The sequence below is a fragment of the Pelophylax lessonae genome, assembly GCF_965119305.1.
Source record: "Pelophylax lessonae genome assembly, chromosome: 3".
In the NCBI taxonomy this organism is placed as follows: domain Eukaryota; kingdom Metazoa; phylum Chordata; class Amphibia; order Anura; family Ranidae; genus Pelophylax; species Pelophylax lessonae.
The window spans coordinates 283,447,379-283,473,732 of NC_138770.1; the positions used below are offsets into that span (position 1 = coordinate 283,447,379).

The window sequence follows — 26,354 nt, forward strand, 5'->3', positions numbered from 1 at the left end:
GGTGCATTATTTGACAAATGCATGGGTGCCAACATTTTTGGCCATGATTGTATCTGACAAAGGACTAGTTTCAAATATGCAGTATATAAACAAACGCATCTAATATACCATCACATGCTTAAGTAAATGGCATCTTAACTTTATTACATAACTCTTTGCTAAAACTCTAAACTGTAATGAACAAAGTTCTTGTAAGAAGCAGAAGTATCCCCTCGGGTACGTGTACCACTTGCTACATGAGAACCATGTCTAAATATAAACTGGCACTTTGAGGTCATTGACATTCTCAAAGTAAAAACTCTTTAGTCAGCTGTTTTATCGGATCCTATTGGTTTATACTTGAGGATTTATTTTCCGTTAACCTTGACTTTGACAGTAAATGGTTTTGCTTTCTCTAACGCAGTGTCTCCAAAGTCTAGTCCTCAGGAAGCACTTGGGGCTTTCTGTGTTGGGCAGGTTTCATTGCATTTAAGATGTGTTTACAATGAATTCCTGTTACATTCACACTGACTTGGCAAAGGCAAGAAACCGTGCAAGTATACAGTGCTCCCTATAGTGCAGTTCAAGTTTTGGACATTGTGTTCTGAATTCTTAAAGTGGAATTTTAGTCAGAAAATGAAGCCCTGTTAAATCACTTCAGGCTGGCCCCTTATGCAAATATAGCTATATAATACATTAAAAATAGGTGCCTATACTTTTTAAAACCCTGTAATACTGTCTCGCTCTGCTCTGCACATGCGCAACTTGCCATTTTTAGTCACTGCCAAACTTGTAGAGGCCAATCTGCTGACCGTTTTAACGCTGAATTAAACCCTCCTATCCTTTACAGCCAAGGAAGATGCTGCTGTTTGATCTTCAACTGCATTTCCAGCATGCCAGGAATAAAACGGTTTATGGAAACCGTTAAATCACTTTGATTTTAGTAAAATCCCTTTTCAGGGGCTCTGGGCTACAGCAGAATGGCAGCCTCCAGCGAGAAGAAACAGGAGCAATGCTGGAGGCAATTTACAGCACACACTAATTTTGTTAGAAAAAAAAAAATGTTATTTAGCAAAGAAAATACATTCCACATTAATATTTATGCTATCAAGTTGTTTTTGGTAAAAAAAAAAAGCTTTGCTAACATGCCCATGTACAATTTCCCCTTCCTGCAGATGAAACATCAATACAACCATTGCATATTAAAACTACACCACTACTGTGCTTTCTTTTTTTTTTTTTTTTTATATATCCACATAGTGGACACTACATGTTTAACACACGCGTTCCCTAAACTGGAAGCTTTAAAATCCTGAACATTCAGGTAATATATATGCAGATTAATTGGCTCTTTCCCTTCCTTGTCATGCTCTCAAAGTGAGAAAAGGAAAGATGCACATGAATGGAGCTGTATTGAGAGGTACGAGTCACTAGGTAGAAAATTCTGGATGAAGGGGATATCTGAAAAATGATTTGTGTAGTATACTGCCCCTTCCTTACCTATTGCAGTGCCATGAAGAAAAGCATGCCCTGTCAACGTGCTGTCACCCTTAACATAACACTATTGAAAGGAAGTATTGATCTGTATCTTTAAATGCTTACTGCCCCTTTATCTTCAAAGCATAGAGTCGCTGATCCAGTCTACAGTGGATATAAAAAGTCTACACACCCCTGTTAAAATGTCAGGTTTTTGTGATGTAAACAAATGAGACAAAGATAAATCATTTCAGAACTTTTCCACCTTTTAATGTGACCTATAAACTGTATATTGGGCAGACTAGATGGGCCAAATGGTTCTTATCTGCCGACACATTCTATGTTTCTATGTACAACTCAGTCAATCAACAAACTGCAATTTCGGTGGAGGGAAGTAAAAATAAAAATTGACTTGGCAATATTTGCCCGCTCTTCTTTGCAAAAACAATCCAAATATGTCAGATTGCAAGGGCATCACCTGTGCACAGCCCTCTTTAGATCACCCCACAGATTTTCATTCGGATTCAGGTCTGGGCTCTTGCTGGGCCATTCCAAAACCTTAATCTTCTGGTGAAGCCATTCCCTTGTTGAATTGGATGTATGCTTTGGGTCGTTGTAATGCTGAAAGATGAAGTTCTTCTTCATGTTCAGCTTTCTAGCAGAAGCCTGAAGGTTTTGTGCCAATATTGACTGTTATTTGGAACTGTTAAGAATTCCCTCCACCTTGATTAAGGCCCCTGTTCTAGCTGAAGAAAAATGGCCCCAAAGCATGATGCTGCCACCATCATGCTTCACTATGGGTATGGTGGTGTTTTAGTGACGTGAAGTGGTGTTTTTTGCGCCAAACATATCTTTTGGAATTCTGGCTAAAAAGTTCAACCTTGGATTCATCAGACCATAACACATTTTCCCACATGCTTTTGGTAGACTTCAGATGTTTTTGCAAAATTTAGCTGGGCTTGGATGTTTTTCTTTGTAAGAAAAGGCTTCTGTCTTGCCACTCTACCCCATAGCCCAGACATATGACGAATACAGGAGATTGCTGTCAATCACAGCCAGTACTTGCCAGATATTCCTGTAGCTCCTTTAATGTTGCTGTTGGCCTCTTGGCAGCCGCCCTGACTAGTTTTCCTCTCATCCTTTCATCAATTATGGAGGGATGTTCAGTTCTTGGTAGTGTCACTGTTGTGCCATATTTTCTCCACTTGATGATGACTGTCTTCTCTGTGTTCCATGGTATATCTAATGCCTTGGCAATTCTTTTGTACCCTTCTCCTGACTGATACCTTTTAAAAATGAGATCCCTCTGATGCTTTGGAAGCTGGGCTCATGGCTTTTGCTGTAGGATGCGACTAAAATGTCAGAAAAGATCTTCTAGAACAGCTGAACTTTATTTGGGGTTTAGAGGCACTTTAAATGAGGCAGGTGTGTACTAACTCCTAATTTAACATGAGTTTGAGTGTGATTGCATAATTCTGAACACCGCTAAAGCTCCAGTTATAAGTGTTTCACACTTATGCAACCACATTATTTTGTTTTTCTATTTTTACTGGTAGCGATTAGTAATGCATGAGGAGGTTCCAGTAGTGTGCATCCAGAGCACTGACGTGTTTCAACTTAAACAGTCTTCTTCAGGGGGATGGTGTATATATATTGGCATCACATTAGAATCTCTAAAAGACCTAGATATGGAAGTATGTGTATATTGAATCTAACATCTAACATATAACAAACCATGCCTTAGAACATGAGGGTTTGACGTACTGAAGCATACAAGTTGGAAATATTCTGCTGGAGGTCTATATGAAACAATGGAAAAAGATAGTTGCCCCATGTCCAGAACACTGTATCCTGGACAAAAAGGGTCAACCCGGTCTTTTTTCAATATATTTTCCTAATTGGCAAAATGCCAAATAGAGAGAAAATAGTAATGTAAGTATACAAAATTTGAAAATACAACCACACTTGAATGATTAAAAGTTCCTGAGTGCTTAGAGAGCCCAAGTAAATACATAACTGAAGGCCATCACCAACATCTCTGCGCTTTCAAAGCCTAGCTAGGAATACTCTAGATACATGAAGTGTCCCTTCACAGCCACGGGGGGGGGGGGGGGCAAGATCTGGACCAATCCCCAGGGAGAGAAGCTCTGCTTATCTTGAAAATATAGGCCTATTTTGTATTTGTATATAGCATGTGTATAAATACCCTTAAAATAGAAACAAGAGGGCAGAATTTTCCCTTACCAGTCTCTTGTATCACTACAATGGAAAGGACAGTATCGCAATGTTGGTCCCAAAGCCGTCGAACATCACCCCCAACTGAATGTTATAAATGGGGAAGCTGCATTGTTGTGTACCTGCAGGGCAAATCCATAGGGGCCAAAGTCAGCTCTCAGCTGTATGAGGAAGTGTAGGGCTGAGTGTTATGTAAGGGGTTGACAGGAGACAGCTGTTTCCACTGTCCCGCGCCTTCATCAGCCAGCATCAAAGCCAGCCAAAAGCTGTGTCATTGCCAGAAATGCGGTGACGTCACAACCGGAAGCGCAGTGGCCACCATGTTGGAAATTGGTGCATGAATGGCGGATGCTGGCACAAAAATAGGGCAGCAAGGACTGCTGTCCTTTCCTGAGGGAGAGCAGACAGACCCCAAGGATGTCACCATAACTCCCAATTCAGCCCCCCCGGTGGACCCAGAGGGGGCTACGTGTGTGGGAGTGTGAATAGCTAAAAGCAAGGATATAAACCCAATGCAATTGGACACTCAGGGCAGCAAAATAAATCCATGTTTCAAAAGGACCTCCAGAATTTACAAATAAATGCTATAAACAGTCATAAAAAAATATACAATAAATACACATCAATGCAACAATAAAGTGTGAAAAAAAAAAACATGCAACAAGGTAATCAAGCACAAACAAGATAAGAGGGATGGAGAATCTTAAACCTTTTAGTTCTTCAGACATTCAAGAGACATAAGCCGATATATATATCACATTAGATGTTCTGATCTTCCAGAAGTGAAACACTCAAACGGATCTATAGTTAATTATTTTGTTTAATCCTGGGGGCTTTAATGTTTTCTAATAAAACATTTGTATTCTATACACTATCTGTATAATTGTTTTTTGGCATCGAAAAAGTCCCCTCTTTTTTGCCCAAGTGGTGTTTTCTAAAACGCATACTTGTAGCAGTACGTTCGGACAAAATTAAAAAAAACACATGCAGTACATCTCTGCAATACATGCACGTTTTTCCATGTTTTATCCCTTTAAAAGACCCTGCAAGCACTTGAAAGGGATTTATAGTTGACAACCAATTTAATATAACATGGAAGTTATTGATTCCATATCTGTTTTCCCCATGCAATTTCTTCTTCAATCCAATCAAGTCAATTCATGAACTAAGGTCTCAGTGCTGCCAAACAATGCAATGCAGTTAGTGGCAGAGCGAATAGTAGCAGATTCCTGTTGTGGCTCTCAGCAGCTAGGTACCCCGTTCACTTTAAAGATAGTTCACGGTGGCCTCACCCTTTCACTACTCTTTGCACAGCCATTGATTACCTGCAGTGATCGCTGGCTGTGCAGAGAGCCACGAAAACCTTCAGCCGCCAGCGCCCTGCCATTATAATGAATAGGGCCGGTGACTGCTGAGAGCCGCAGCAGGAACTGTCTCTACAGTTCACATGGGCCTTAAGCTGTGGTGTAAATGTAGCCTTATGTATATTAAAAAAGAATAGCGCACACATGCAAAAGAAATGACTATCAAATATGGAGACAATCCATAAATAAAAATGGAGATTTAGTCCCACCATATGGCCATATCGTGCTCAAGCCCACCACTACGTCAAAGTACCCCATTATCAGTGGGTCCTACACTATCCATAAAAAAGGGGTGAATTTTTTGCTTGTTTAAAATGTAGCCTTAGTGATGTCAGCTTTTGCCAGTTTTCTTTTTCTAAGCTACTCCGATCCTGTGAAACCGGTATAACAAAATACTTCCCATGGCGTATTTAACAGACCAGTTCGCAAAGAGGAAAAAAAATGGTTAGCATATACCTATACATTTACATATACTTTTAAAGTGACAAACTCTGGTTTAAAAAATTATATTCAGGTATGTATTCTGGTGAGCTATAGTGGTGAATGCATTTAATTTGGTTGGGTCTCCCATCCCTTAAGTAAAGAATATTTGCACTTTATTAGGCCCATAGTGTGTTTATGCATGCGTCTTTTGAAATATCCTCTGCCCTTGCTGGAATCCGATAATAAAACAGTGAATTGCACTGTAGCGTACATGACTCTCAGACTTTACAGATGGGTGCTCTTATTAACAGTGTAGGTTTAACGATTTAGTAATATTTCACTACCTATTTTTGAAAAGTGCTAACATTTTCTACTTGTCAGCTGTTTTTTTTTTTTTTTTTCTTCAGCATCTGTAACTCTGTCGACTAAAACATCATTTCATAAATGTTTCTCTTACTATTTATTGTGTAAATGCACTTGTAACAATGGCTTGCTGTCATATTTATATCTCCTCCTCAGCTTACTGAGACAGGATCAGGTATCAACTGCTTGGACTCAATGTGCTGCTACACCAACGGGGAGACAGCGTGCATGCCTGTTAGAAGACTGCTGGAACGAGTGATGGGCCGCTGCACAGCACCACGGGTCGCCAGGTGTGGAACTTCTCTAAATACCCTTTGCTGCCAACGATTCTCCTATAAACTGGAAAACGATGAGCCTGCAGCTTTAGATGACTAAGGGAAAAGCCTTCCTCTCTCTTTTTCTTTCTTTTTCTTGGGGCTTAAATGCTCATAGGTCATTAAGAACCAAGATGGAGCAACCTGCATTGATGAACTTTTCTTTCTCTTATTTAATTTCCTATGTCTTCTGTATATTTTTATATGATGCATATTTGTTGTACGTGTCTTATTTGTCTGGCTTTTTTCTCTTTCCTTTTGCTAGCATCTTGTCTGTGTAATTCAGTATCTGGTAACCTCTTTGTATGATCATTTGATTTCTGGATTTTTTTATTTGGGCATGTGCTTTTAAATTATATAAAATGTATTTTTCAGTACCTGTCCCAAAATGAAGGTGGCTCATTTTTAATCCCTCCTTCCCAGAAATTGCTTACCAAAAATATTTAATGCTGGGTTTATCTGCTGGGAGAAGTCTTTTGTCTATCACCATTATCTGTAAAGTCTTGCAATGTTTTCTGTCCAGTTCACACACAATTCTTATTTTATGTACACAGAGGAAAGTTTTCCAATTAGTTTCTGGTAAGTGTGGTATTCAGATGTTAGACACTTATGCCATACACTTGTACTCAGTTTAGTGGTAAAGGCCTATGATGTCTATCTCTTAGTGTTCTGCTTTGAAAGAGTTGAATATTTCCCAGCATGAGTTATTCAGTCTCTAGTTTACAAACACTGTGGAGGCATCCATTTTGTGATATGACAAATGTATGGATGGAGAACTAAAGCTGGCTATATATGGTTTGCGATGGCTTAACACAAAGTGGATGGAGGATCCCCATCTTTGCCAGGGCATTGTGTTCTGACAGCGGCTGCAGCTGATCGAGGAACATTTTCCAACTTGTCCCTTTTCATTCAAAATCTAAACATCAAGCTGAGATGGCCACACTCACTGAAATTCAGTCGGTTTCTGCTCAGCCAACTGAATTTCAGTGTATGGTCCGCTTAAGGCCAGTCAGGGTTGTTAAAACTGATTCATTTACAGTGCACCAACTGAAACTCCCAAACCTAAAATGTCCTCCTCTAATGTGCCTACACCTGACTGAGCTGTGACTTGTGTCTTTCAGACATGAACCGTAAGAAGCAGGGGAACTTGGAGGGGGAAGGCCTCTGCCTAAAGTTTAATATCATTTAATGTAGGTTTGGGTACAAATGGGTAAATTAAATATAAACCCCTCCTTCCTTAAACATACAAGTAAATCATTTTGACAAAAATAATATATTCGAAGACAAGGCAAAGGGATCATTTAGTAAAGAGTTATTTCCTGATGTGTTTCCATATGATTATATAGATTATTGAGGCATACATTTTACCAGTGGTCCAAACCTGCTTGTTGCCACTGTGCAATTCCTGGCAGTATGGAATGCAGTTGTCTGTGTAAGCGAATCATAGACTCCTGTGCACACAGACATGGTGGCTACCCTTTAACTAGAACACATACTTGAACTTACTGCAAAGGCAATAGCCAGTGGGGTCGATTTACTAAAGCTGGAGAGTGAAAAATCTGGTGCAGCTGTGCATAGAAACCAATTAGCATCCAGTTTTTTCTTTGCCAAAGCTTAATTGAAGCACTCTCCAGTTTTAGTAAATCAATCCCAATATCTCATTGCCCTGCCTTGTAATGGCAAATTAGTCAAATACTAGCAGAAATTTGGATATATCTACTTTACCACTGCATCAGACAACAAAGTAGACAAATGAACTGTGTTCCAAAGATGGGTGAACATTTCCATGCTAGCGCTGTTCTTTTTGTTTGTTTTAATGTATGTTTCAAATAGAGCAATATGCAATTTTTTTTTATTTTATATTTAGAACATAAAAGTATAAAATACATATTTTTATTTTAAGTGTCTATGTGTAGCTCAAAGCATCAAAAGAGTAAATATTTATAAAGACCATGTTATAACAAATTGTAATTTTTTTAGCATTCTTATCAGATATCTCCATTTTCATAAATAAATGCATCCTTTGCAAAATTACAAATGCTGTTTTTGTTTTGCCAACTGGGTATGTGGGACGTCTTTCTTTCACTAATTTGCTGCTTGGTTTCTGATGGGATTCTTTCTGCTATGAAAAATTGTTTGGTGCCTTAATTAGTTTAAAACCGTGCTTCTTGAGTCCTTATCCTAAGCCACACTTTATCCTGTAATGACCTGTCATTCTGACTAGTGGTGGGTTTGTCCAAGCTTTTCCAGAAAGCTTTCTACTACAATGTGAAGCCTTTATACAGACATATCAGTTAAATGTGACATTGCACAAATACGATCATTCAAAGCAAATAAAATTATTGTACAAAAAATCATAAACCACAGGCACTTCATTTGATTCGTTTTTAGCGAGCTCTCAATCGATTGTCTCTGGCAAGTCGATTGGTCGCGCCAGAATGATTGCTTCTGACCGATGAAGAAAATATCTGAATTTGTGTCAGAGAACCAATTGTAATATAGATTGATTACATGATCATTTGTAATATTTTCTAATAGCTTGTATTTTCAATTGATAATGCTTATTTTGCATTGTTCAATATTTTAATCTAGGATGGATCCCTTGTTTGTGATTGCTCATACTTGAATCATAAATCAATGTGTATTGCCATCTTGAGAGATCTTCTAATTGGCTGCTATGGGTTTCTTTTACTAGTCGTGCTTTGCACTACTTTTTCAAAAAGACCACTTCACTCAGAAGTGATGTTTATTTCAGTAATATTTAAAGTCTAATAGGCTTAATCACTTTATATATTTGAGATCTCAAGCAGCAAGATGTCACTGCCATATTTCTGGCTCTGTTCCTGCTGCCTTTGAGTCTGCTGCTTCAGCAAGGGTGTTCACAGGCATTCCCACTCGTATTGCATTCATCACCAAATACAGTGAACAAAGTCCAGTATGTAAGCAAATGTGTGCTTATAAAGTAGTGCTAAGAGCAGAGTACTGAAATCCAAAGCAGCTAGTCAGATTTCAGAATCTGTACTTAATGATTGTAATGGTGTTTTTGTGTACAGAAACTGATATGAAGGAAGGTGGTGGCTTAGAATAACAACTCACTGAGTAGCTGCAAAGCCTCTTATTTGTGTGTTGGGTGTCATTCTTTCATCCGGGGCTCATTTGTTCGAAAGGATCTTGATAAAAAGGTGTCAAACACATGCATGGCTTACATAGATAATCAGCGCTGCTTTCTCCTTTGGAATCCACAGCTGCCAATTACAAAGAGAACTCCACTTCATCCTGGGTGGTGTATACAGTGTTTAATAATTATCCAACAATCTCTGATTATGTCCTATGCACAAGTAAATTTTTCTTTTCCTTTCTAAACTGGGACTTGGGTTCTTTACGTTGTGATAATGAAATTGGTGATTGCTTTTGTTTTATTCTAGACCATATTATAGTCCATACTTCATCATATGCTGACATATTACTTAGCCAAGATTTTTCTTCGAAAAAACCGCTACCTTTATGCAAATTAAACTTTAAGGAGATTTTCAGGTTAAAATAAAATGTTACTCCTGCTTGAATTGCCCTAGTGCACAACTACTGCACCACATTCACTGGGGATGTGATGCACAAATGAAACCTGCCATAATTGTCAGAAACAGTGGTATTGGAGGACCGCTGTTTTATTTAAAAAAAAAAAAAAAAAAAACGAAATAGTACTTTATCCACAGCAAATTAACCACCATTATATACAAAGGTGCAAGTGGGGAGAATGGATATACAGGAGTTCAATTTTATATTCTGCCTGAAAATGCCCATTTATCTCAAGCTTTTTAGGTTATTTTGATTGAATTATGCATTAATGTTTGACAGTAACTAAAGCACTATTCCCCCACCATCGCTTTTATGAAAACATAGCTTTTGTGGGAGTGAGTGACACCTATGTGCCTGTAGGGAAACCCAGTTAAATTAGACCTCCATTGAGAAGGTGTTGATTACAGTGGAGTATAAGTTATCAGTTACACAGAACGCTCTAATTACTTGTTACTGAATGATATGATCGTCAGTGTTGTGCAAATAAGGTGATTGCCAGAAAGTAGCTTTATCTTTCATCGGCAAGCAACTAGTGTCACTTTCCAGGCCCTATAGTGACACCTGTTGGAGCATAGATCAGCATGTTACACTGCAAGCTCATTTTATGAAGTGTTTAATTTAATTTATCGGCACTTTAAGTATCAGTCCCATGATATTACAGGTGTAGGGACTAGCTAACTCATTTTCTTCCAGCATTCATTAGGACACAAGTACTAGCCATTGTGTCCCCTAATGAACAACTGGAGAAAGATTTTATGTGGTGGAATAGTCCTTTTAAATTTCTATGCTTACAAATGCTTTCAAATACTTCTGTTTGGGTCTACATTAATTCTAATCAAAATCTACCAGTCTAGAAAAAGCACCCTTCTATACATTCACCTGTTGGTCTCTGATATCTACTCGCATTGGCCCAGTAGCATATTAAGCAGATTCATAGTAAAAACTGATGCAAAAACAGTTGGGTAGGGTTACTAAAGTTTACAGGAGATTAACCACTTGCCATCCAGCGTGCATATATAAACATCCTGTACAGCAAGTGGTCATCAGGACCCAGGATCAAGGCTGCATCTATGCATCGGGTACCATTTTTTAAAGCTGGCAATCGGCTTTCTTGTATAAGCAATCGAAGTGGCTCTACAGCCGCCTGATCACCTTTACAGCAGTCGGAAGGTTGAACATGATCTGTGTTTGATCAGCTGCCTTGGAGGGAAAGGGAGACATCGGGCGTCTAAAAGACCCTTGATGTGTATATGAAGAGTACTTGTCACTAATTTTATTGCTCTCACACAGGGGTGAGCAAGCCCCCTTGTGATAGCTTTGGGCAAATGACAAAAAAACATTTTTTAAATAGAAATGAAGAAAATTATACGTGCCCACATTCCCTCATGCTCACACGCAAATGCGTGTGGAGTGCCTGTTCGCATATGTAATCGGTGATTGCACCATGTGAGGTATCGCCACGAACATCAGAGTGAGAGCAATAATTCTAAGCACCATAGCTCACACTTAAGGTCGGCCATACACGGAGCCAATTTCTTTACGGTAACCTGTGTAAAGAAATTAGCTTGATTCCCCCAGTAACACTGTGCTAATGGAGAAATCCCTTCTGCTGAGACATTGTCTTCCCCCCCGGTGGGAGGGCGGGGAAGCTTTCCCTGTTGGGAAAAGACAGTGATTATTGCTAGCAGCTATAGCAGGTAAAACCCAGCATGCTGGATTTGATTGCCCCTTACGCGGTTCAAATCTCAGCCTGCTCCTACTGCACCGGCCGATATTCAAAGAGTCTATGGCTTACCTAGTACTAATCTTGTTGAGGCTTTTAAAGCATTGGCTAGCAACAATTTTAGGTACCGTTGTTTGTTGCCATTTCACAGGCCTGCACAATTTACTTGACACAGCATCATCTTTTACATTATATCAAAAAATTGGGTATTTTATGTGTTCGTGCACCCTGAAATTCAGTTAAGTGTATTTTTTTTGCCTTAAAATTTGCATTTGATAAACGGCAGTATAGGTATCCTGCAATTAAGACAATTTGTGCTTTTCCTTAAAACATTTTTTCTCTTACGTCCTCTGACAGACGTAGCTCTCAATGTTTCTCTACAATGGGTAATACGCCATCTACAGGAGTAGACTAGGCAGTGAAAGCTTTTCACTTGACACGCCTATAGGGGCTGTCCCTCATGACATTACCCCAGACATACGAGCGTGAGCAGGTTTTGGTCCGCCCAGGCCTCGCCACGACAGAGCCCCAACAGATGGGGAGGAGCCTGCGAGCAGAAGCTTTCGCCGGGACAGATGCATGTGGGGGAGATGTGGGCCCACTTCATGGGGATGACAGTGCTGTGTCCTCTGAAAGATCCCCCAGGCCTGTCAGGACGGGTTCTGCCCTCCCCACTCCTGCTGGGAGTGTTATTGGGGTGTCTAACGCCTGGGGGGGTATATGTGGTGTTACCTTGTTCTGGGGGGTCCCCTTAGGTGGATTCCTGCAGTGGCCTCATTCGTGGGTTCCTGTAAGGCTTGGCGCTGTTTTCGGCAGCGATTTTAGCTGTGGGCATCAGGCTGCATCACTGTAAGGGCAGCAGCCATTTTCCCTATCTTCCTAGTGTTTGGCGCCATCTTGAGTGTGGGCATAGGCTGCGCTGTATGGGCAGGGGCCATTTTCCCTGTGGTTCCTATATCTTTCTATTTGGCACCATTTTGTTGTAGCCACAGGCAAGCTCGGCCTCTAGTGATTTTGGTCACTTCCTCTCAGAAGTTCACACACGCTGAAGACTGTCTGCAGAGCGGCTGCTTATCAGGGTTGCTGGCATAGTAAGGGGTTTTTAGTCTTTGGGGCATTCCTATGACACAGCTCCTGTCAGGGCACTTATTAACCTTAAAGGGGGACTCCAACTGTAACGCGGTATAGCGGTGCGGACAGTGATCACTATTTAAAGGGCCAGTGTACACTTTTTTTCATTTACTGCAATATGGAGTCCCAGGGTGAAAGTTTTCACCTCTGAGTTTATTTGTGCATCCGGACCTTCCGGATCACCTTCTCTGGTGTCTGTCTGCAGCCTTAGAAACTCTGGCGTCCAAGGTGGATCTTGTGATGAAACCAGTTACTACCCAAAAAAGGCTGATGCCCTCTCAGTCCTCTGATTCAGAGCCTGATGTGGTTGCCACAGACAACACCCTCCCTGAGGGATCCCTGTCCTCAGTCAGATGGTGAGGAGGATGAGTCCTCCTCAGCTGCAGCGCTGGAACGCGCTCTAGTGGAAGCACTGATTCATTCAGTGAGGGAAACTTTACATCTGGATGATGAGCCCACACAGTTAGGAAAGCGGGTTGTCTTTGGCTTCCGTAAAGCCCAAAAGTCGGGTCAGGTTTTTCCTTGGCCCGAGGATTTTCACAATATTGTGAATGAGGAATGGCGGCGCATTAAACTCATGATGGTTCCCTTGCTCTTTCAGCGCCGTAACCCCATTGCAGATTCGGTTTCCAATCGTTGGACGGTGTCACCTAAGGTGGATCACACTATTTCCCGGTTGAATAAATCTACTGTAGTCCCTGTAGAGGACTCCCCGGTGTTTAAGGACCCAATGGACAGGCAAATGGAATCACTTTCCCGCCACCTGCACTTGTTGGAGGGTTGGATTCTAAAACCTGTGTTCGCGTTCGTCCTGGTTTCTCAGACGATCACTAAATGGGTCAGGGTGCTTAAGAGCCGCTTGGACGCTGAGTCAGTTCCTCCTACTCTGATTGAGTTCAGGGATCAGAATGCTCAGGCCATGGTGTATCTGTGTGATGTGGCCCTGGATACGGCTCCTCTGGCGGCCACAGTGTCTGCGGTAGGAATCGCTGTACACCGCATGGTGTGGCTGAAGAGGCGGTCGGCGGACCAAGCTTCTAAGAAGGCCATTACTGATCTTCCCTTTTTGGGCGAACACCTCTTTGGTAACTCCTTGGATGAGTTAATCAAGGGTCTAACGGGGTAAGAGTACTCTTCTCCCCCAATCTGCAAAAGGCAAGGCACCTCGCGGTAAGCCGGGGCCTTCCTTCAAGGCTCATAGGGGGCTTTTTCGTGCCTCAGACGTCTCGGATTCAAGACAAATGGGTTCACAAACTGATTCGCACGGGGTACAAGATCGAATTTCGGTCTCGCCCAGCAGACAGGTTCTTTCAATCAAATTTCCGTCTCTCTCCGGATCGTTTTGTCAGATCTCAGGTTGGCAGTGCAGGATCTCCTTGCACAGGGCGTAATCGTCCCGGTTCCTCGGCAGGACAGGTTTTGAGGCTTTTACTCAAACCTGTTCACGGTGCCCAGAAAGGAGGGCAAGGTGCGTCCTATTCTGGACCTCAAGTCGCTGAACCGCTTTGTGCTGGTGCAGAAGTTTCAGATGGAATCCATTTGGTTGGTGGTGGCGTCCTTACAATAAGGAAACTTTTTGGCCTCCGTCGCTTTAAAAAACGTGTATCTGTACATCCCGATTTACGGAGGCCACCAGCGGTATCTCTGTTTCGCGGTGGCGGAGGAGCACTATCAATTTGTGGCATTACCCTTTGATCTAGCTTCCGCTCACAGAGTCTTCACCAAGGTTTTGGCCCCGGTGCTGGTGTTGCTCCGAAAAAGGGGATTGCTGTCCTCGGCTATCTGGACGATCTCCTGTTGAGGGCAAACTATTGTGCCACCCTCGGGCGACCAAGCGACCTGTCATTCATAGTCGAGATGCTTCAGGAGTTCAGATGGACCATCAACTTCCAGAAGTTTGCGCTGACTCCTTTAGTATGTCTGAGCTATCTGGGCATGGTCTTGGACTCCTCAAGCGAGGGTCTTTCTTCCAGAGGACAAACGCCAGACCTTGCAGGGCGAGATCAGGATCCTGATGGACAACGATCTCTCCCCCCTGCGGACATGTAGGAGGGCCCCGGGGCTGATGGTGTCGGCCTTCGATGCAGTCCCATTTGCCCAATTTCACACAAGGCCTCTGCAAGCAGAGATTCTTGCCAAGTGGGACAAGGATCCACAGTCCTTGGACAGGATGATCTGTCTGAGCCGTCTGACGAGATTGGAACTTTCATGGTGGCTTCTGTCGTCCACTCTGAGCCAGGGCAGGTCTTTTATGCCGCTGTTGTGGACGGTGATCACCACGGATGCCAGCCTGACGGACTGGGGTGGAGTGCGGGACACTTTGTGCCCAAGGAACGTGGTCGCAGGTGGTTTACCGATAAATGTCCTGGAGCTCAGGGCGATCAAGCTCTGCCTTCTCCATTGGATTCCTCGGCTGCACGGTTCGGGTTCAAACCGACAATGCCACGGCTGTGGCTTACGTCAATCACCAAGGGGGCACCAAGAGTGCCCGGGCGGCCAGGGAAGTGGCTGAGATTCTGACTTGGGCCGAGGTGCATGTTCCGGGTCTTTCCGCAGTCCACATTCCAGGGGTGAAGAACTGGCAGCCGGATTACCTGAGTCGTCAGACCCTGGATCAGGGGGAGTGGTCCCTGCATCCGGAGGTTTTTCGCCTCCTGTGTGTGCCTCGTCTAAACTGAAAGGTAGAGCGGTTTGTGGCCAGGGCTTTCCTCCAATACAGCTGTTGTCAAGGTTCCTCCACAGGTTGGTGGTGAAGGTGCAGGTAATTCCGGTGGCTAGCCATTTACTTCCAACGTCCCTTGGCAGCTAATTCCTTGATTCGCACCTTTATTCAAGGGGTGCGTCATCTGGCTCCGCCTAGGAGATTCCCCTCTTCCTCCAAGGGATCTGAATTTGGTTTTGTCCATTCTTCAACGGCCTCCCTTTGAGAACATCAGAGAGATTTCTCTGTCTTTGCAGTCTGAGAAGGTTGCCTTCTTGGTGGCTATCACCTCTGCACGCAGGGTGTCTGAGTTGGCAGCTCTGTCTTGCCGCTTGCCATATCTGGTGGTGGTTCTGCGACCTAACCAATCTTTTCTTCCTAAGGAGGTGTCGGCTTTACACCTTAATGAAGATATTGTTTTACCTTCGCTCTGTGCTAAGCCCAAGCATCCAAAGGAATTTGCCTTGCATTCACTGGATGTGGTTCGGGCGATCAGAGTTTACCTGTCGGCCACGGAATCCTTTCGGGACGTCTGATTCTCTTTGTCCTTCCTGAGGGATCTCGTAAGGGTTCGGCTGAGTTTGCAACCATATCAAAATGGATCAGACAGACTATTGTTCAGGCCTATTCATTGAAGGGTCAGGTTCCTCCTTTCCCTGTGAAGGCGCATTCTACGAGAGCGCTGAGTGCCTCTTGGGCTTTTCGCCATCAGGCTTCTGTGGCTCAGGTGTGTAAAGTGGCGACCTTGTCGTCTGTGCACACCTTTACAAAATTCTACAAGATTGATCTACTGGCATCCTCGGATGCTTCCTTTGGCCGCAAGGTTTTGCAGGCTGCTGTTTGACAAAGAGACTTGATTTTTCTCTTCAGGGGTTGATTTTAGTTTTGGGGTAAGCTCCTGTTGGTTTGGTTGAGCTCCTGTTGCCCTGTTGGCTAAGTTTTTAACCTTGTAAAATGCGTTACCTGGTTTTTGGTTGCGTTCTTCCCACCCATCATGCTTTCTCTGCTTTGGGACATCCCATTCGTGAAGAAACATTGGGAACTGCGTCTGTCAGAGGACGTAAGAGAAAATTGGATTTTTGTAAGAACTTACCGTAAAATCCTTTTCTCTGAGTCCTCTGACAGACGCAACTCCCGCCCCTCTATTTTGGGGTTGGTTGTGTTTTTTCACTGCTTGCTACGAAACTGAGTACAGTGTGTCTGGGGTAATGTCATGAGGGACAGCCCCTATAGGCGTGTCGAGTGAAAATTTTTCACTGCCTAGTCTACTCCTGTAGATTGTGCATTACCCATTCGTGAAGAAACATTGAGGGCTGCGTCTGTCAGAGGACGTAAGAGAAAAGGATTTTACGGTAAGTTCTTACAAAATCCAATTTTCCTTCATTGACGGACACAGCTCCTGGTATTCATAACCATTGGGTTATACTGCCCAATACAGGAGTTGAACACTAGGCAGAAAATTATTCTGGCTACACCCATGGGCAGTCCCAGGGGGTATACTCCCTCTCTCTGCTATAGTCAGTTTTTTTCTGCCTAATCAGGAGTAAGGATCTACTATAGTTCCTTGCTGGGATCTTTGGTCCTGGCAAATTTTTTTTCCTTTTAGATAAATAGAATTTTTTTCGCCTGGATTTTTCCTGTGAGACCTACAATCAACTGCCGGACTGGGCGATGGGCAGGATAATTAAGATCCAGTGGTCACCCCAGTCTGGACAGGGAGCGCTCCCAGACCTCGGCTCCGGGCTAGGTCGGCCGCAACATAGCCCCACTAAACAGGGGCTGGCCTGTGAGTTAAACGCCTTGCAAGGTGGCATACGACCGGGTCTCGACCTGTATCGCAGCATTCCTTCTGGCCCACAGCCCCTCATTTCGATGAAGAGGGGTTCTGTCTGGAGCGGTACCCGCCTGGTTCCTGGTATGGTGAGTAGCTGTCCCCATTCTCCCCCCTGGAGGGTTTTGGGGTGGACGTGGGCGCCTTGGGATGTTCGGACCCCCGAGTTCCCCTCCTTCCCACAAGGCACCCCCTTGTCATCCTTCCCACATCCAACCCCCCCTCCCCTTCCACATATGTTGGGGCTGTTTGGGTGGTCTGGTCCACCTCCTGGGGTGGGGGCAGTGCACTGAGGGCCAAGGGGTGCGCCGCTGGTGACTGGACAATCGACTGTGCACTGGGGGTTATACCTGGTCGTGGGTTATACCTGGTGGGGGGTCCTGCCAGGGCCCCCCATCCTGCCTGGATTTGTCCTTGAGGCCTGTTCTCCCTCCTGGGTCCCTGTATGCCTTGTGGTTCCGAAATTTTTTTTATAGCCTGCATATTTCTATACATGGCAGCCATGTTGGTGTAGTCCAGCGGCCATTTTGCTGTGGTTTGCCATTGAAAATAGCGGCTACCATGACAGTGGAGCACTGTGGGTGGGTATTTCGGGGTGGGAGCCCCTCATCCCCTGGTGCTGACTCCTGGATCATTTTACTTCCTGATCGCTGCATGTGTTGTGCATTATCCTGGTGGCTGCAGGCCTCCCCCTCTCTGCTCAGGATCGCTTGGTGCTTAGTGCCTGGTGACCAGGTTGTGCTGCCAGCATGGTGGGGGTTGTCCCTTAGCAGTTTTTTACACCTTTTGTGGGGTCCCCCTGGTAACTCATGGAGTCTTTGGAGCACATTTCCCCACCTGATCCACTCTGAGGCTGCGGGGCCCTTCGGGTCCCAACCATCCTTCCATGCAATGATGATGGTCCTGGAGTCCCTTGTGTCCTGGGTGGAGGTGGCTTTTGGGCGACAGGCTAGGAAAAAGCGCTCCCTGCCTCTTCTGACTCATCAGATCCTGAATCTGATTTGGCCGCAGCAGACGTGGGTCACACTGCTGGGTCTGCAACTACGCGCCTGGAATCCTCTGATAGTGAGGATGGTTCTTTCACGTCTGCGACCATGCACGAAAAGACGCTGGTGTATGCATTGATTGTATCTGTGCGTGAGACCCTAAATATGGAGAACGCAGCTGAAGCTGCGACGGAGGCACATGTACCCTTTGGCACTCCCAAGCCATCCAGAGCGGCAAAGGTGTTTCCTTTTCCTGCCTATTTTGACAGAATTGTCGCTAAAGAGTGGGGATGACCAAAGCGTCCCTGTGGGGTTTCTAAGCACTTACTAGGCATTATCCCTATGAGGAGTCCCTTCTTAAGAAGTGGACTGTGCCACCAGTGGTGAACCCTCCGGTTTCCAGATTAAACAGGGCAACCATGATTCCGGTTGAAGAGTCCCCAGGCTTTAAGGATCCGGCTGACAGGAAGGTGGAGGCTGTGGCCCACAATATGTACACTCTCTGGCTGGTTTGGCAATGAGGTCTGTATTCACCATTGCCCTAGTGTCGCAAACACTGTCCGAGTGGGCTAAGTTCTTACACTGTGACCTTGCGGGGGGAACAGCTCCCCCTGCCTTTGCCGAGCTGGCGGACCAGCTGGTCCAGGGACTGCAGTTTATCTGTGATGCCCCTTGGATCAGTGTTAATTTCATCGACTAAAACCGACTAAAACGTTTTCGTCTACTAAATTAACACAATTTTAGTCTACTAAAATACGACTAAAACAATTCAGATGACTAAAATACGACTAAAACTAAAATGGCATTTTAGTCATAAGACTATAACTAAAACTAAATAAAAAAATTGACATAAAAATGAACACTCCTCTGCTGGCCATTTCTATATCGGCAACACAATTCCATCCAGACCATGTAATAATAGCACATTAAAGTTTAAACGTGTATTGCACCACCGCATACGCATAAGTAAGGAGCATCTACTAAGCTGCTGAAAACTAAACAATTAAGAAAAAGGCTTTTCTTATATTTTTCCCTAATATTTAATATTGGTAATATATTCAGGTAATGTGTGCAATGACATTACAACCAATGGAGTTTACAGCAGTGTTAATTTCATCAACGAAAAGGTTTTCGTCACCGCCATTTTTCAACTGACGAAAACGAGATGCAAAGTATAGCACATTTTCATCAAATGACAATTATGACGAAAATCAAATCCATTTCCATTAACGAACGTAAACTAAACGAAAATGTGAGGCAGGGACGTTTACCCAACTTCCGGTTTTCACGGAGCTCCGCCTGTGTGGCGTCTGGGGTGGCGTTCCCCGTGACGTCCAACGTGAGGAGTGGACTACTACAAGAGAGTCGACTCGAGACCAGTCATCTGACCTCACCAGAGCACTGCAGCACTACAGCCAGACGCGCCAGGCCCGACTCATTACGCGGCACTGGCATCCGGCCACCACCACATCCAGAGCAGAGCACCCACTGTGAGTTAACAGAAAGGCCAGCTATTACTGCCTCCCTGTGTCCCCTCAGACCACTCACCAGTCACCACTGGCATCCGATTCCGCCATCCATCCAGGACTGTGTGCGTGCATATAGGCCGCTGAGGCCCGCCCTGCCCATCCTGTTAAACAACTTCAGTTCAGATTCAGACCAGAGACCACCCTTAAACCATCCAGCACTCTGAGCAGCACTGTGTGCACTCACTGCACTGACTTCAGGCAGCAGCATTACAGGCCTCCTCTCTCACCTGACCATGACCATTTAGATGACTAAAATGAGTTTTAGTCGACTAAAATGTAGGGCGTTTTAGTCGACTAAAATGTAGGACGTTTTAGTCGACTGAAATGTAGGACGTTTTAGTCGACTGAAATGTAGGATGTTTTAGTCGACTAAATACGACTAAAACTAAAATACTTGCAGAAGACAAAAATGGGACTAAAACTAAAATGCCATTTTAGTCCTAAGACTAAAACTAAATTGAAATTTGCTGCCAAAATTAACACTGCCTTGGATGCGGCTCTCCTGATGGCTCACCTCTCTGCTTTGGCAGTGGTCCTTCTGCGTGCCTTTTGGCTCAAGTGCTGATCTGCGGATCAGACTTTAAAAAAGGCCTTGACTGATCTTCATTTCCAAGGAGATCGCCTGTTTGGAGCTACCCTGGATGACATCATTAAAGGTCTCACGGGGGGGGAGAGTACTTTTCTTCCGCAGGCTACAAAGGGCAAGGAACCTTGTCGCAGACGTGGGCCTTCCTTCTCAGCTCATAAGTTTTTTTTGTCCCCGTTCTGACTTCGGAATGTATTCAGGATTTTTACTCAAACCTGTTCACAGTCCCCAGGAAGGAAAGCAAAGTGCGTCCGATCCTGGAGATCAAGGCGCTCAACTGCTTTGTGCGGGTACAGAAGTTCAGAATAGAATCCATTTGAACGGTGGTGGCATCCCTGCGTCAGGGAGAGTTCCTCGCCTCTATCGATATCGGGGATACCTACCTTCACATTCCAATATGTGCCAGTCACCAGCGTTTTTTTCCACTTTGCTATGGGAGAGGAGCATTATCAGTTTGTGGCGTTACCCTTTGGTCTCGCCTCTGCTTCTCCAGTTTTCACAAACGTGTTAGCCCCAGTGCTAGCTTTGCTATGCCAACGGGGGTTCGCGGTACTGGGCTACTTGAATGATCTCTTTCTGCGAGCGAAGTCTCCCTCTGCTCTGGTGGAAAACCTGGAGATCACAATACAAACTCTGCCGAAGTTTGGCATTATTCTGAATTTTCAGAAGTCTTCTCTGGCTCCATCCACGAAGCTGGACTATGTGGGCCTGACTCTGGACTCGGCCTTAGCCAGAGTGCTCCTTCCTCTGGACAAACTACAGAAATTGCAGGCTGCAATTCGCTTCCTGCTGTCTAACAGATAGTCGTGCCTCCGGACTTGCATGCGGGTGCTGGGCCTGATGGTGTCTACCTTGGAGGGGGTTCTGTTTGCACAGTTCCATACGGGGTCCCTGCAAAGGAAGATTCTGATCAAATGGGGAAAAGACTCTGTAGTCTCTGGACAATCCAATCAGGTTGAGTCGGGGAACGAGGCAGTCCCTGATATGGTGGCTTTTTTCTCCGATGCTTCGGCTGGGAAAATCCTTCCTCCTCTTGTATTGGACAGTGGTCACTACGGATGCCAGCCTGTCCGGCTGGGGTGGCATCCTCAGCAAGCATTCTGCTTAGGGTATCTGGACGCTGGAAGAGTCCAGACTACCGATCAATGTTTTGGAACTCCAAGGGATCAAACTGTGTCTGGATCATTGGACGGTTTGTCTTCAGGGTTGTCCAGTGCGCATTCAATCAGACAATGCCATGGCCGTGGCTTATGTCAATCTCCAAGGGGGCACAAAAAGTGTCCTGGTGGCCCAGGAGGTAGCCTGCATTTTAAGGTGGGCAGAACAGTTCGTTCCTGCACTCCCTGCCGTACACTTTCCCGGGGTGAAAAATTGACAGGTGGATTACCTTAGTCAGTAGGCGTTGGACCAAGGGGAGTGGTCCCTTTATCCGGAGGTGTTTCACCAGCTGTTGGCATCTCGGCTCAACAGAAAGGTGCAGAGGTTTATGGCTCGGTTGACCACTAGGTGCTGAAAGATAGGGGGTTTAGCTGAATCCGTGATTCCTACACTTTTGAAAGCTAGTAAATCTACTTCTAGGAAGATATACCATCATACCTTTGAAGACGTACATTGCGTGGTGTGTGTCGCTTGGGGTTCATCCTCGCTCCTTCTCGGTGGCTTGGATCTTAACCTTCCTTCAACGGGGGGTTAAACAGAAGTTGGCCTTGAGTACCATAAAGGGCCAGGTGTACCATAAAGGGCCAGGTGTTGGCTTTGGCGGTCTTCTTCCAACGACCTTTGGCCACACACTCCCTGGTGCGTACCTTTCTTCAGGGTGTCCGACATTTGGTCCCTCCAGTGCGGGCTCCGTTGCCGCCTTAGGATCTCAATTTGGTGCTTTCAGCCCTACAGAAGCCTCCCTTTAAAAATATTCGGGAGATTCCCCTGCTTACGCTGTCCCAGAAGGTGGCCTTTTTGGTGGCTATCACCTCTGCGCGCAGGGTGTCGGAACTGGCGGCGTTATTCTATCGTTCACCTTATCTGGTAATTCACAGGGATAAGGTGGTTCGTCGCTCCTGTCAGTCGTTCCTTCCAAAGGTTGTCTCTGATTTTCATTTGAATGAAGACATTGTGTTGCCTTCCCTGTGTCCCAGGCCTAAATATCCTTGGATGTGGTCCGGGCAATTAGGGTGTACCTAGCAACTACGGAGTCTTTCAGGGAGTCACTCCTATTTATGCTAACAGACGGACCTCGAAGAGGGCTGTCTGCTTCCTTTGCAACCATTTCAAATGGATCAGGCTGACGGGGGTTCAGGCCTGTTGCATCAGGGGTCAGGTTCCTCCTTTCCCTGTCAAGGTGCACTCTACTAGGGCGCTTATTGCCTCCTGGGCTTTCCGTCATCAGGCGTCAGTGACGCAGGTTTGCAAGGTTGCCATCTGGTCGTCGATGCACACTTTTTCAAGTTTTTTAAAGTGGATGTGTTGGCATCTGCAGATGCTTCCTTTGGCCGCAAGGTTTTGCAGGCTGCTGTTTAGAGGACCTGGTCCTCTTTGAGGGTGTATTGTTTTTTTTCAGGTGGGCTCCAGTTGTTTGGTTGAGCTCCTGTTGCCTGGTTGGCTAATGTTTAGCCTTGGAAATTTTTTGGTTGTTCCCACCCCTCATGTTTAACACTGCTTTGGGACGTCCCAATGGTTATGAATTCCAGAAGCTGTGTCCGTCAAGGAACGAAAGAGAAAATGGGATTTTTGACTTACCGTAAAATCTATTTCTCTGATATTCATTGACAGACACAGCACCCACCCCTCTGTGGAGTTATTATTCTCCTGACACTGCTTGTAACAAAACTGAATGGCTATAGCAGAGAGAGGGAGTATATCCCCTGGGACTGCCCATGGGTGTAGCCAGAATTATTTTCTGCGTAGTGTCCTACTTCTGTAGGGGGCAGTATAACCCAATGGTTATGAATACCAGGAGCTGTGTCTGTCAATGAGCAGAAATGGATTTTATGGTAAGTCAAAAATACAATTTTTCTTTTTTTAATACAAAAGAAAAAAAAAATAGCCCCCAGTTCTGTAAAGAGTAGTCTGGTGGGCTTTAAAGGACAAGTTCACTTTAAAAAAAATATATATTAAATGCACATTTTTTTGCAGGTATAAAAAAAGTGCATTTATTTTTTTTGGAGCCTATAAAGCATTGCACCAGAAATCGATGGTGCCATGCAGGCCCCCTGCAGATCTGTTGGTTTATCTGTGTGCCTGTACATCCCGTACGGGTAAGCAGATACAATCTGACAGGAAGAATCCAGGAACTATCATGGCACTCTACGGTTTGAGAACTACAAGCCGACAGCCGCAAAGTATGGTCGGGGCTTGTAGTTCATTCACACAAAGCTGTATGAATGACTTGAACGTGTGGGGGTAGCCCTGCATGGCTGCACTGAATTAAAGTGACCGCTATACTGGGAACTTCTCCCCATACTGCTGTTCGGGGGGGGGGGGGGGGCTCAAAGAAAAGTTGTCTCCTCCATCCACACTGTACAGCGTGGATGGATGAATCTCCCACTGTGCCTATTGTATTTTGACAGCCGGCCCTAGACAACAATTTTCCATCTCGGGTGGGTGATGGCCTCCAGGGACTCCCACTGTGTGAATTTTGACCAGTTCTTCAGCAATCTTTTTGAATGAAAATACTGCTGTTGAATCTAAATGACAAGATAAGGCCCTCCTGTGATCACTTGCACTAATCAATCGTGTCTGTTGCTAATTTTAATTTAAAGGATAAATGTTGCCATGTTCAGCTGTCCTCCAATGATATGCGTAGACAAATATACGGTATGTCTCCTTGGCACCTGAGATATCAAGAGCAGTTTTCAGGTTTAGGTAGTGAACATACAGGCATTTAAAATATATGCTGTATTTCGATGCTGCACAGAGAACTTTATAGTGGGATAAAGGTGTATTTGTGAAGCCTACTTCATACAAAGGTGTAGCGTAAGCACAGGATGGTGCACTTGCAAGCATGAAATGCAAAGCCAAAAAGGTTAGAGCACTAGCTTCAGATAGGAATGCTAATACTAAATTATGCATTGTATACACCGCCTTTATTTTCTATACCCTTAAGCACATGATCCATAAAAATAGTAAGCTTTTGTATGCTTTCATTCTTAAGGAAGCAAGTATTGCAGCAAAAGTTATGGTTTTTCCCTTACGTCCTCTGACAGTCGCCGCCTGTTCAGTCAGCCTTCACTAGTGGGTAGTGGCGCCCTCTGCAGGAGCAAGCTAGGCAGTTTGAAATGTTAATAAAAAACTTTCTATACTACACACCTCCAGTTATCACTGTTCCTCAGTTTTATGCTGCCTAGCGTCAGGAGTAGGCTAGCTCTTCCCTGCCTGCTGGGACCTAGCGTCTCAGTTCCTTTGTTTTTTCTTAAAGTGTTTTTTCTTTTGAAAATAGCCTCTTATTTCTCTCACTATCGCTAGTTAGTCAGGGAATTTCCTGGAGGACTACAAGCGACAGCAGAGCTGGGCCTCACACTGGATAATATAGATCCTTATGGAGTCCCAGCCTGCCAATGAGCGTCGCAGGTCACTCGTGCGCCCTGGCCTCGCAACGACAGTGCCCCTCGGGATGGGGACGAGCCTGCGTAGGTCCATCTTCGCTGGGGGTGTCTCCACTCCAGAATGACCGTGTGTTGCTAGCATCCCTCCTTGGCTAACTGCACCCCCACTCAGGGTGGGAGGTCTCCCGTATCAGCGCCGTGCCTGCATTCTCTGGACTGGTAAGTACTACTACCCCCTTGTCCCTGGGACTAGGGCCTGTAGGGGGGGTTCTGTGGGCCTACTCTTAGGGGATGGCAGTGCTGAAGGTCTCTGTGATATCCCCCTTCTGGCCAGCGTGGTAAGTTTCCCTCCCTCCCTGGCCCTGCTGAGGACACTTTGCGGTGCACTTGCTGTATCTGGGGGGCATGGGAGGCTCTGTAGTGTCCAGGGGTTCTCTCTGGGGTTCCCTGTGGAGGCCAGATAGTGCTTGTGTACTTTATTTGGCGCCCTTTAGCGCGACCGCAATCTTGAGTGAGGGCAGACTGGCTGGGCTCATTGTAAGGGCAGCAACCATTTTAGCTCCCTGTTCTGGCGCCGATGGGGCGCCATCTTGGGTGTGGGCAAATGCCTAGTAAGGGGGGAAGCCATTTTGCCTGTGATTCCTCCCATTGACTTTCATTAGGCACCATTTTTTTGTTGTGACTCAGTGCGGGCATAGGCCTCTAGGGGGTGAGGTCACTTCCTCCCTCCTCTCCTTTTTACTGAGCAGTGTGTGGAAAACACTGACGCTGTGGGAGATTTTTACTGTTTTCTCGGGCATTATCATGTTATAACGTTTTTCTCTTGTGGCTATCGCCTTCTCTGAAAGGGCTCCACAGGTAGTGCATGTTGCGGTGGGGGTCCGCGGGAACCGCCGTTTTAAAGGGCCAGCGTTCCATTAATTTTAAATTACAATAATGGACTCCCAGGATAACAATTTCCCCACATACCTGGTTGTGGCTTCAGGTACTCCTCAATCCTCCTCCATAGCTTCATTATATGCTGCTCTTGCGACTTTGGAGTCCAAAGTGGATCTGCTGATGTCTGAACACGCTTATCACAAACAGCCTATGTCCTCGCAGTTTTCTGCCTCAGAGCCCGATTTGGTTGCCACAGACAACGTCCCCCTTGAGGGGTCCCAGTCTTCCAATTCGGATGGTGAGGGGGAGGAGTCTTCCTCTATGACGGCGGGAGAACGTGCCGTGGTTGATATGCTCATTAGCTCCTTTAAGGATACTTTACATCTTAATGAGCCCTCCCTGTCGGGTAAGTGGGTTTCCTTCGGGCCCACACAGCCCAGAAGTCGGGTCAGGTTTTTCCCCTGTCCCGAGGAGTTTCACAAAACTGTAAATGACCAGTGGCGTCGCATTAAGCATATGCTGACGGTACCTAAGAGGTTTTCATACCTTTATCCTTTTGCGGATCCTGTTGATAACCATTGGACGGTGTCACCTACGATGGACCACACTGCTTGTTTCTAGACTATGTAAATCCACTTTCATGCCGTGGAGGACTTGTTTCGGGATCCGGCAGATAGGCGTGGGAGATGCCTTCCCGCCATATCTTCTTGGTGGCGG

At 45.1% G+C, this 26,354-nt stretch overlaps 1 protein-coding gene across 4 annotated transcripts in view; it reads left to right on the forward strand.

Moving 5' to 3' along the window:
- Positions 1-26,354, forward strand: part of ATP11B (ATPase phospholipid transporting 11B (putative)) — a 358,393-nt gene that overhangs the window by 326,517 nt on the left and 5,522 nt on the right. For 2 of the 4 annotated variants that reach the window (XM_082249614.1, XM_082249613.1), the window contains one exon: positions 5,997-6,130. In XM_082249614.1, coding sequence (XP_082105740.1) covers positions 5,997-6,099 — 103 coding nt within the window. In that variant the 3' untranslated portion in view covers positions 6,100-6,130. Of the gene's footprint in view, positions 1-5,996; positions 6,753-26,354 lie in introns of those variants that run through there. The other 2 variants (XM_082249612.1, XM_082249615.1) reach the window with 2 other exon arrangements.